Genomic DNA, 12,638 nt, shown 5'->3' with positions numbered 1-12,638 from the left:
ATTTATAGTATTGGCAGGTTTAAAGTATATTTTCTTATTGCTTTCTGTTTTGATTAGCTGCCTGCTTCTGTGCCATGGATTAATTCTTATTAAATCATGTGTACTCTTTCAGCACTGATGAAGCTGCCACTGAAAATATTCTAAAAGCAGAATTGACCATGGCTGCACTTTGTGGAAGACTGGGTCTTGTAACATCAAGGGATGCCTTTATCACTGCCATTTGCAAAGGATCCTTACCTCCTCACTATGCCCTTACTGTATTAAACAGCACAACTGCAGCTCTGTCCAGCAAATGTAAGTATATAGGTTTTCCTTAATTGTGTTTCCATGTGTTGTCCTCTAAACCCAAATTTTCTCAGGATGTGATTGCAAAGATATGCAACTACAGTCAGACAGGATCTAGACTGCCTGCTTTCCAGAACTGGTTAGTTTTGCAGCATCTGCAGGGTATCATTCTAGTCAACCTAAAACTTCCTGAATGCTTGGCATATGTCAGAAGTTCATATTCTAAGGAGATCCATCTGTCATCCTAAAGATCTGTTGGGATATGTAATTAAGGCATTCAAGTTCTGAAAAGGTCTCTGGGCAACTCGGATGCTGAAGAGTTGGCTAGAACATCCTGCGTTTGTGGTGCACTACAGTCTTTTCTACAGTTGTCTAGTACTTACTGCGTAAATGGAAGGTCTTAAATTCTGGGCTCTGTTCAGCTTAGAAGAGGTTGAATTAATGCTTCACACATCCTGAGAGAGTGTTGTACTTCATGGGATATGCCAGTTGAGAATGTACTCTGCTTCTAATTTTGAAAATGAATTACTGTGTTCCAAGAAATGCAACTACCTGGAGAATATGCAGATGGATCTAACATTAGACCTCTTAATATAAAACAAAAATACTGTAGTCTGGGGACAAGGACCAGCACCTTTACTCCAGCTCACAGGCTAATTGTATTATTAGATTGTAAGTCTGTGAAGTAGTACGCATGACTGAGCTACACGAATCTCTATGGAAATGAAGCAGTGAAGTTATTTTATATAGATTTCTCTTCTTTTTACAGGTGAGTTATAAAATGGGTGTGCTGAAGTCTTGTATTGGAAAAACATCACAACATAGCATTTATGACACCTTTATTTTTCTGAGTGCACTAGTACAGTGGCAGCACACAGTGATACCATTTATATACAATTTCCACAGATAACTGAGTTGAGACATAGTCTAATGCTCGTATCTTAGCACAGATATTTCAGTCTCAACATAAAATGCATGAATATATTGCAAGCAATATCTAATAGTTAGTGAGAGGGAGTAATTACTGGCTCCTTTAACTCCGTAAGGCAATGACATAATAATCTAAATACAACTAAAGGTCTCAAAGTTAAGTTACCTTAAAGCTAATACTACGAAAAAATTATCTGGACTGTGTTTGCCAGAAGGTGGTTGTTACTGCAAGTACTGGATTTTAAATTTATATTTTTTTTTCTTTCAATTTTCCTCTAGCATATTCCATTCAGGGACAGAATGTTCAAATGATCAGTCCCTCAAGCGAGTCTCATCAGCAAGTTGTAGCAGTAGGGCAACCCTTAGCTCTTCAGCCACAGGGAACAGTAATGGTAAGTACAACTTGCAAGTGATCTCATCCTGCTTAACTGCTTCTTTCTGCATCTCAATGTGTCTCGAAAATAGACAACAGATAAACAGCATTCTTACAAACAAAGGTTATCTTGAAATACTATTCTAAGCTTTTAATTTTGGACAGCCCTGGGCAGCAAAGTTCTCTAACTGTAAAGAACACTTACTGTTGTTTTTTATCTGACTCTTAGCTCAGCAGCTCCCATCCATTCTGTTTGAAAACTCCGAGGTCTTAGCTCTGTTATGTGCCTGTGTGTGAAGGTTCACTTACATGGCTTTTTTTAAGATAGACTCTGATTTTGTGGAGAAGATGCACTTAAAGCTGAAGTACTTGAACTTGTGTCTTTGATAATAACATGCAACTGGGAGGAGAGAGCAGTGATCAAATCATACTCAGCCCCAGCAAGATAAGACTGAAAGAACAAGGAGAGATACTGAACTACTTCTCTAAAAAAAGATACATGGCACTAGTGCAAACAAAATGTAATCTTTAAGCTATTTAGTAAAAAATTGCAAGTTTTCTAGAAACACTGTTATTGTAGACAATAAAAATTATGTGGTGGTTTGGTTTTGTTTGTTCTTTTTTTTTAGCTGACTTCAAAAAATATCCAGTGTATGAGGACATTACTCAACTTAGCTCACTGCCATGGAGCTGTTCTTGGTACATCGTGGCAACTTGTCCTGGCTACTCTTCAGGTATAATAGGAAATATTTATGCCTTGCTTTTATGCCTTGCTTTTTTGCCATAATTTTGTTTTGAGTTTTTATAAGAGCAATAGAAGAAGCTTTGATTCTATTCATGGTGTGCTTTGAATTGCCTTGATTAAGTACTGTAGCATTTCCCTTGAATTCTGTTTTGCTGGAAGGCTGCTGGCTAGCTCAAGTACAATGTTAGTTTCCTCTCTGCCTGAAAAGGCTTTTCTGCTGAAAATGATCCTTTTATATTTCAGCATCTTGTATGGATTCTGGGACTGAAGCCTGGTGTTGGGGGTGCATTAAAGCCTGGAAGAGCTGTAGAAGGGCCCAGCACAGTAAGCATGATTGTTCATTTTACAGTTAATGATTATGCAGTATTTTCTATTGCAATCTATAATAAACATTTCTGTCTTTTTTTCCAAGGTTCTGACTACAGCAGTTATGACAGATCTGCCAGTTATATCCAACATACTTTCAAGGCTTTTTGAAAGCTCACAGTAAGAAACCTTATCTTATAATTAAAATAATGTGTGTATATCAAACTTGGCAGTGTTGTGATAGCTGTTATTTTTCAGGTACCTTGATGATGTGTCTTTACATCACTTAATAAATGCCCTTTGCTCCTTGTCTCTGGAAGCCATGGATATGGCCTATGGAAACAATAAGGTATAAAAAGAGTTCTTACTTTCTTTTTAGATGTTTTTGTGAAATAGGCAGAAGACTTGTGTATTTATCCTTTAAGCTAACTATTTCTAATATTAAGACAATAATACATTCAATACTCTAGAGTAAAAAAACAAATTATGAACCAGAGAATGTGTTGTCTGTAATGGTTCATACAGTTACTAAATTCTCTGAGCATTCTCATTGCGTTCCTGCTGTGTTTTTTGTTAACTAAGGAATGTCATGTGTTTCCATTAATCAGATTATGGGTGGATAAAACTTTAAAAGCCCTTATAATTTCAGAGGTTAGGGCTTCTGAATAGCACAGTATGTTCTGTGAGGTGCTCATTTTCATTTCAGTTTTCTTTTATAATACATTTCAGAAAAAGCCTGACAACATAGATATTAAAAAACCCTGATAATTCATATTTACTTGGAAAAATTATAGTATTCCTGCCAGCTTCAGTAAACAGCCTTTAGCCCAGAAAGGTTAAAGACCTGGTGATTGAATACAATTGAGTGTATGTTCTCCTAGTCATAATATAATCCCAGAGGAGAGTTTCTAAACATTTTTTCTAGATCTATTACACTAGAGATAATGATGACAGAAAATATGCTTTATAATATTTGACAATTACAGCAACAGAGAATGCTTCAAAATTAGCAAAGTTTGTGTTTAAAATCAGTTGAAAATGAGAATAAAAGATCAGCAGAAATGGGAACAGAGAGTAATTCTAGCACAACAGTCATTTTGACTGTATGTTGATGTAAAAAAAAAAAAGTAGTTTATCACAAATATTTGCATATGTATTTGATTAATGGGAATTTATCATATTCCTGCAGGGCATTTATGAAGCCGATGGAAGATAAAGCACAAGGGGATTTTAAAATGAAATATTCTATATTGTTTGTTCATATATAATTTTAACTTTAAAGTTGTGATGGGAAAAAGGCTATTTTGCTAGTAAAATATGTTATAAAACTGGTTGGAGGGAGGACTATATAAAAATGAGAGTTTTGAAAGGAATATCAGTGCTCTGGTTATTATCAAACTTGGAGAAAACGATATGTACAATTATGAAAGAAGTATTCTTCATGCTATGCTGTTGCTACCCCCTTGTGGCTTCTGATGAAGTATTGCAGATCCTGTGGAAACTTCTCAGCCATGCTACCTAAACTGTTGTGACAGCGTACATAGCCTACAAAGCACAGTACTTAAATGAGATTAGTTGCACCTTAATTTATAAATTATAATGTAGAACAAGCTCTGGCGTTATCTGAGTTATCTCAAAGTCATGTGTTCAAATTCTGTTTTATTAAGGAACCATCGCTTTTTGCTGTTGCTAAATTACTGGAAACAGGACTAGTTAACATGCACAGGATTGAGATTCTTTGGAGACCTCTTACCGGTCATCTGCTGGAGGTAACTAATTGCTTTTATCAGTTGTACTGGAACTTAGTTGTTATTAACAAAGATCCTGTGGAAATGCATTTTTAAAGTGTTATTTTTTTAAAAAATTCAAAATTGTATTTACATGTTTTGGTTTATGCACTTTGTTTTTGCAACTTAAATGCATCACAATTTCATTTTAAAAGTGAATTTATGTATTTAAATGCCAATATTTTAGTATCTCTTATTGACTTTGTCTTTATGGTGCTGTCAGTCTTCATAAGTTTTAAACACGGCAGTGTTTAAAATGATCAATTTATTGTACTTCATATATGTGTTATAATTAAGGTAACACAAATAGGTTTCATTTTGGATTCACATAGTACAAATATCTAGGAAGATTTTAAGATATGGTTTTGTGTCCTTACGGGATAGATTGAAGCCTTTAGGTTTACTAACAAAGGGTTTGTTTGTTTTAAAAATGTTTAACCTAACATTTTGAATGGTCCCTTTAAGAGAATACTGTACAAATACAAAAATAGGTGTCATAATCCTATTCCAATTTCATAAGTGTTTTCACTTCAACATGAAAAATATGCTCCATCAAGGAAAAAAAATCTTAAATTTTGAGTCTGAAACTAAGAGCAGGTGATGGAATGTAATTATAAAGTTTTAATTCTCTACACAGATATGTGAGGAGTGAAATGGAAGAACAGGGTTTGATTTAAAGTGGGTAACGGAGAAAGTTTTCCAGAAAGTATCAGACACTTCCTTAGAGTGAGTGGATTATTTCAAAGAATATCAAGGATTGGCCATCTCTAACCTTATTTATGGAGGTCATCTCCACATAATCTTCTATCTAGGAGAAGAAATTTGGTTACTTAGGGTTTCAAAGACTTAAAGCACAGGCATCTCTTTCTCTTGTCTTTTTTCCCCCTCCAAGACAATAGCATTCACCATCCACATCTTGAGACTCTGTGTTTCCATCTAGCAAGCAGTCTGTTATCCATTGTGGGTATTTGTAGGAAATACACAGTCTATTTCAATTTCTTTTAAAGTACTGCCTTATTTCCTTTTAAACCTAAGTTCATCGAGGTACAGTAAGGAAGGATAAAACACCAGCTTCAAATTCAATTAAATGCAACCTGAGGGAAGAATTTGTTCTCTGTTTCTGGAACTGATTATCTGGTCAGATTCAGAGCATCATGAAGTAGTTTAAATTCTCTCTTTTTTTATATAAGGTAACAAAAATATAAATAATTCAGGAGGGTAACTATTTCTTGTCTGCATTTTTTAACATTAAGCTGGCTCTTCTGCAACGTCCTCCTTTTCAGTTTTGCTAGTGGCTGATAAGGGAATGGTCTACCAACCAAAACCATAAGCCTTCCTTATGATCCTGCCTTTGACTTTGATTCTGGATTCTCACACCATCTGAGCTAGGGCTGGAAGGGTGGGTGGAAATAATTATGTAGAGGTCAATGAAACTAGACTTACCTTCTTTGTTTGAGGGTAATGTATCAGGTATGCGAGTACAGTTCATACTAGCTACCTATGCAATGGATTTGCACAATGTTTTTAATTATTCTGTTCTAAAAAAAGCAATTAGCAAAACTATTAGATTTACATAATTAGGAGACAAAGAGAAATGAAGACACACGTTTGAAACTTAAGCTTGAAATAGTGTTCGCTATTGTTTTCTCAAGTTTTTGAAATAATGGAGTGTAAGGCTTATTGTACATTCACTATGTAGCTACTTTTTGTATTTGAGAGTACAGAAGAGCAGATGCTTTCTGTGTTGGCTACTGTCATGCTTCCTCACTTGATTATGTTAAGCAGTGTGTGAAAGATGAAACTTTGAATTTACAGTAGCTTAAGGCTAAGTTAAACTTGAGAGTTTCAGGCATTCTTTTAAGAGTTGTTTGGTGCTTCTTAATCAATCATTATCTGAATTAACAGTTAGTATATTCATTTTGGAAAATATACTGGCTTGAACTGTGGTTTTCATTATGTTTCTTTCTGTGTCTTTCACTGCTTCCTGTTGCTTCCTTATTCAGAAGGTATGTCTGTCCAAAAGATAATAATTTTTTTTACTATTAAACCTAATTTTATTACTTAGAGATTTGTTGTATTGTTGTAAAAAATTATTATAATATTGTATGTAAATTCTAATATAATTAAAATATCCATGTTATGTGTGTGTGTATATATATTACATATATTCAAATCTTGGTTAAATAAAAGTGACTTTAAACAAAACGTTGTTTTCAGGTCTGTCAGCATCCAAACTCCAGAATGAGAGAATGGGGAGCAGAAGCTTTAACTTCTCTCATTAAAGCAGGACTGACATTCAGCCATGATCCTCCATTATCTCAAAATCAGGTAAAGTAAGTTTAAGAGCAGCTGCTTTCCTCCTTTTCTGGAACTTAAAATGAACAGAAATCAAAATCTTCCCTAGAGGAAGTTTTCTACAGTTCAGTGAATAGGAGGCATTCATAAAATAACTTTACTATTGAGTTTATAAAGCCTACAGCTGTAACATTCAGGTGTAACTATTGAGAATCACCTCATACATTCTAATGAACTTCCTTTTTCAAATACTTAACAAAGAGTGGTGATGCTTGCATATTATGTCCATTTGTTAGAACAAATTATGGATCACCCTTATGAGTGCAAAACAATTCCAGAATATTTAGAAGTATACATGTGATGTGGTGGCAGGAAAAAAATGTATTGCCTAACCTTCTAAATCACAGCTATTCAGAACATTTACTAATAAAATCTTCTACTATTTTTACTGAGATTCAACGGATAGTTTTTTTAAAGGTCTCTTTGTTAGGAAGCCAAGTCTAGCCCTGCTGGGTGAACATAAAGTTGCATGATGGTTTTTATGCAACTGTGACAGCATGCTGCTACTTGCTCAGGGACCTGGAGAACAGGTGGGGAGGAAAAAAAAAGTTGTTAGGAAGCCAAGTCTAGCCCTGCTGGGTGAGCATAAAGTTGCATGATGGTTTTTATGCAACTGGAGAACAGGTGGGGAGGAAAAAAAAGAAAATGTAATTTCCTGGTGGGATCATTTATAAACAGGTTTTTTTAGAAAGGCCAGTCTGACACTGGATTTGAGCATCTAGTGAATGGGTTACTGAATTCATTTAATGAATCTTCAATTGGTACTGTATGTTTTCACTTATACATAAAAATAATTAAAGATCAGTGAAATTTTAGCATCCTTAATATGCTTTATTGTTTACTTTTAGAGACTGCAGTTGCTTTTATTGAATCCACTAAAGGAATTGTCAAGCATAAGTCATCCTGATATCAGGATCAAACAGTTGGAGTGTGTGCTACAGATTTTGCAAAGTCAGGGTGACAGCTTAGGACCTGGTTGGCCATTGGTGCTTGGAGTCATGGGAGCAATCCGAAGTGATCAGGGGTAAGTGGTGGAAAGAAAACTTTAAAATCATGTAAGATAAGAACAATAGAAAGAACTCTGTTTTTATTTTCTTACTTTAATAACCACTCCAATAGTAACCGTGATTTTCATTGTCAGTTTTAGCCTTTGAACAATTTTACTCAACAAAAATACAGTTACTAGTTTTTCCTTTAGTACACTTTCATTTTACTGAATTAATCTTTCAGAAGACCAGAGTATTGTTCCACTCTACACTTTACTGTGGTCAGCATGCACTATACACTGAGGAGTACTCCTTGTGCCAATTCATTTGATCTTAACCATCTGCTGGACACATCTCTGGTGCTTGCAGATAATTCTGTATGACTTAGCTCTTGCTAATGGTTCCTCTGTTGTTTCTTTTTCTTCTTAAATCTTTGTGTAGTCTCTAGCGTGTGTCATCTTCTGAATGCTCTCTCTCTTTTTGTTGAAGCCTTCCTCCCTAAATGGCTGCTGGTAGCACAAGGGTGGAAGATTATTTACTTGCTGTGGGTGAACCCCTTGACTGACTAACACAGCTGACGGTTGCCAACAGAGGGGGACTGTTACTGGACTGGTCCTTTTGCCCACAAGGGAAAGTGAGAGGTGAAGTTGTAAGGAGTTTGTTTTAAATGAGCAGTGAGATGAACATGGCCCTGGAACTGTAAACACCAAGAACTATACCCACACACTTAGACCATATTATTCCTTCTTTGATGATGGTCAAGACTAGCACCAGGACAGGTCAGCAAATAACTCTGGTATCAGAAGACTTTACCTTGGCATCTCTCTCCTTTTGCCCTACCGTAGCTTCTGTCTTCTGGCCATATGGAGACCTCCTAAAGCCCCTTAAAATGCTTGTTCTTGTACCAGTATTGCTTGCTCTGGGAGTAGTGTTCACCAAAATCCTCAAGGATATTGGCATTCTTGGTTGTGAGCATCCTCTTTTTGGTAACAATGCTTCCTTTGGTACCTGCTGTTTCCGCACTTGGTGCAATGTGCTCTGTGGTTCCTACATGCATTTGATTTTCACTGTAGTTGTTGATGGATGAGAACCAACACAGATTCCTTCTCAAGACAGTCTTCAAATCCTTTTACATTGCAAACCCATACCTCACTAGTGGATACCTCAAGATGTTACTAAGATCTTGTGTTACAGCGTAGTCTTCTTCTACAAAGCATACAGAATAATTTACTTTGTTTCAACTACGTAGCACTGTTTGCTACGTAGCACACCATATCAACTACGGTAGGAAAAAAAAATGAAGTAAACCTCCTTTTCCTTGGGAAACAACAGAATTTCTTGCCTCACTTACAGCTGTGAGCACAAGATGCGGGCGCTATTATCATACTTTAAATATAAACTTAGTGACCATGAGACTTTCTTCACAAGTGTCTTCCCTGTGGTCAGTGAACGTCCAGGATTCCAGGACAGAAATTCATTTACCTTCCAGGAGAACTTCTTGCCAGACTGCTATAAATACAGAAGATGCTATTTTGAGAGCCAGTGATACTTCGGTCACTTCTTGGTTGCACAGTACTAGCCTGCCAAACAGAAGGAAGACTGATGAATTTTTCAATGGGATGCCCTTGTTTATTTTAAAGATAGATAAAGCCCTATATGTTCTTAAGTTCTCAAGCTACGCTTAAGTTTCTTGCATTTATGTTTACCTTTTTGGTGGCCACCTATAACATTAAAGACAGTTTTACATTTTGAAGAGCTGTACTGCTGTTGCCACTTGCTTGAAGGACTTTGAAACCTTTCTCCAAACACATAGTAGTGTGGGACATAAACTGGGAAATGAACTGTTTTGAATTTGTTCTGGTGGCCTCACATTTGAAGATTAGAAAGATAGGTTACTTTCCCATTACCTCAGCTCTTCAAAATGAGAGTGTAACTATACTTGCATTTCCTGCCTGCTTCCCTTTTCTCTTAGGCTCCTTAAAGGTCATGTACCTCGGGAACTTTGTAGTGGAGACAGTGCTGCAGCAGTTTTAGGTGTGTTTCACTTTATAGACTCCTGTAACAAATATGGGGGAAAGCAGTGTGTGAGCATTTCCTCCATGAGTATAGCCATGATAAATCCTCTGATCTTATGTGGTATGCCTCTCTGCAGTGTGCATCATATTAGAGAATTGTTAGTTATACCATTATTGTCCATGTGAAGTTTCTTGTGCATTCCTCTGACTTCCATATCATGTTGGCTGTTACGATACAGTGGAAATGGCCCACCTATGATTTCCATTTTGAATTAATTGAAAAAAATATATTATTTTATCTACAATTCTGAAATATGTAACTGACGTATCTGTATTCTGATTTTTTTTCCTGGGAGATACATATTCTGAAGGACACTAAGTTTCTGTATTACAAACCTTGGGAATTTTTTCTTTTGCATATTCAACATTAAGTATTAAAAAAACTATAGTGAAATTTAAATGCAGCTTCCCTATTTTCTGTTATCTACACTCCACCCCTCCTTTTGATTCCTTCATTTTGTCTCTCACTAAACAAGGTTTTAGTTATTGATGACCTTGCTGCTTCCATTCCATACTACATTTTTATTTTATATTTGTATTCAGAATTTAATTCTGAAGGCACAGTATTTATTAAAGCTCTATTTAATGGCAGATATTTTGAAAAGCTTTTATCTAACAGAATATAGTAATGAAGTGAGTAAGACTACCATTATATTAGCATGCATCTTCCCTAATAAAAAAAAATACATTTTGCCCACTTGTTTGACATACTTTAAGTAATTTGTAACTGTTGATACACAAAATTGTTCTTACTCTTTGGAAGATTATCATGCTCAAACTTAAGCTTTGTTTTGTCAATTGTGTCTTTTTTAGAATGTTTTAGCTGTCACATTTGAACTAAGAAGTCCTAGAACTATAGAACAGAGAAGTGAACTTTACTATATAAAACTAGCTGTGAACCGCTGGAGAGTCTAAACTTCAACTTCACTAGCTAGTTAACACGGACTAAAATACTTCATTGAATTTGAAGCTTCAACTTAACGTTGTATCTCAAAAAACCCTCTAGTTGAAACATTTTAAATGTTGTAAATTCATCTCAAAAACATTAAATGTTTTTTCTTTTTTTTGCTAATGCTATCTGCTGAGGTATTGTATTCAAAACATTCCTGTGCTCTTGAAGAAATTTGAAATGAGTGTGTGTGTGTGTTTTGTTTTTTGTTTTGTTTTTTTAAGAGAGTCCTTAATACGGACTGCATTCCAGTGTCTTCAGTTGGTTGTGACAGACTTTCTTCCAACAATGCCATGTACTTGTCTACAGATAGTTGTTGAAGTTGCAGGAAGCTTTGGACTTCACAATCAAGAGCTAAATATTAGCTTAACTTCCATTGGTTTGTTGGTGAGTTTTATATTAACCTATACTGATGCTGCTTCTGGCTTTCATTTTCTTCTCTTTTTTTCCTGTTTTCTGGGCTGGGTTTTTTTTTTTTTTTTTTTGTAATGAAAGTTAATCTGTAGTCAGCTCTACAAATGAAAGCCAAAACCTATTTTTTGAGTTCTTAGTGAATTCCCATGCTGTCATTTGGAAACATAGGTAAATTGAGTGAGCACAATTTATCTTTAATCTGCATGACTCCAGGGTTAGGTAAAGAAATAGTATTGTGTTGTAACCATGTTCATCAGTATCTTATTTTTAATACATTGTTTCCCTTTCTAGTACTTCATGCAGAACTGGGGCCTAAAAGCTGAGGCTAAGAAAAATACTTTGTGCACCTTGCAGTATTTATGTGCTGATCTTCTTCCACGAGTGTTTTCTTGATGTGCTTTGCTAAATACTTTTAATGTCAAAACTTTTTTTTTATATATTTCATGATCATTAAGAGCATTATAATATTTGTATTGTACAACAGTGTATGTCTTATTTATTTTCTAGTGGAATATTTCAGATTATTTTTTCCAAAGAGGTGAAATAATTGAGAAGGAGCTTAACAAAGAAGAAGCAGTGTTGCAGAAACAGGCAGAAGAAAAGGGGGTGATGCTGAATAGACCTTTTCATCCTGCACCACCATTTGACTGTCTTTGGTTATGCCTATATGCCAAACTTGGAGAACTGTGTGTGGATCCCCGACCTGCAGTTAGAAAGAGTGCTGGGCAGACATTGTTTTCTACTATTGGTGCTCATGGAACTTTATTGCAACATTCAACGTGGCACACAGTAATATGGAAGGTACGATGTGTAAACTTCCCCTGAAGATTTTTTTAAATTGCATTCACGTTCTGGTAAACACTGACATGCTATTTTAATATCAGTTAACTAGTTTATTAAGGCTTTTTAAAGATAAGATATGGTGGCAGAAGTCTGATATCATCTTTTTGGGTTTGGGTTTTCTTTTCATGCTTTATTTTCTCTGGCCCTTAAAGCCTCTTCTGAAATGTAATTTTTGTATCTTCACCATTTCTTTCTTACTCAGGAGTTGTAATAAAAGGCTGCTCCCTTCTATGAAGATGAATGACTTCTTTGTGTGAAAATATGGTGACATTTGAGGGTCCTGTGACTGGATTGATCCGATATTAGATTGAGCTTTACTTTGTGCTCTGTTTTGGCTCTCTGATTTGAGAAGATCTGTCAAATGCCCTGTTCTAGGTCACAGTCATCCTGTTTGTGCCTTATGGAAAAAGTCAGGCTGTAGTTGAATCTGTTGCCTGTTGTACCTGTGAGGTATCTGAGATCCATCGGTTTTAGCCTTCTGTTAGTGCCAACACTGTTCTCAGTGGTTTTGATCATGCTGTTTCTAACCCTTCTCAAGTGAACAGCAGTTGGCTGATTCTTACTCTCAGCTGTTGCAGAGACTGTTTAGA

The 12,638-nt window shown here is 35.7% G+C and overlaps 1 protein-coding gene across 6 annotated transcripts in view; it reads left to right on the top strand.

Moving 5' to 3' along the window:
• Positions 1-12,638, top strand: part of MON2 (MON2 homolog, regulator of endosome-to-Golgi trafficking) — a 67,909-nt gene that overhangs the window by 19,315 nt on the left and 35,956 nt on the right. For all 6 annotated transcript variants that reach the window (XR_004841309.1, XM_035889361.1, XM_035889363.1 and 3 more), the window contains exons 13-23: positions 113-294; positions 1,495-1,607; positions 2,218-2,322; positions 2,577-2,657; positions 2,746-2,819; positions 2,898-2,988; positions 4,307-4,408; positions 6,644-6,754; positions 7,630-7,805; positions 11,016-11,178; positions 11,713-12,006. Coding sequence is in view for 5 of the 6 variants with exons in the window: in XM_035889361.1 (XP_035745254.1) it covers positions 113-294; positions 1,495-1,607; positions 2,218-2,322; positions 2,577-2,657; positions 2,746-2,819; positions 2,898-2,988; positions 4,307-4,408; positions 6,644-6,754; positions 7,630-7,805; positions 11,016-11,178; positions 11,713-12,006 (1,492 nt within the window). In the remaining variant the exon portion in view is untranslated. The remainder of the gene's footprint in view (positions 1-112; positions 295-1,494; positions 1,608-2,217; positions 2,323-2,576; positions 2,658-2,745; positions 2,820-2,897; positions 2,989-4,306; positions 4,409-6,643; positions 6,755-7,629; positions 7,806-11,015; positions 11,179-11,712; positions 12,007-12,638) is intronic.

The sequence above is a fragment of the Egretta garzetta genome, unplaced genomic scaffold (assembly GCF_000687185.1).
Source record: "Egretta garzetta isolate BGI_Z169 unplaced genomic scaffold, ASM68718v1 scaffold502, whole genome shotgun sequence".
NCBI classification, from domain to species: Eukaryota; Metazoa; Chordata; class Aves; order Pelecaniformes; family Ardeidae; genus Egretta; species Egretta garzetta.
Note: the sequence above shows the minus strand (reverse complement) of the source record. Positions and strands in the feature narration are given on the sequence as shown.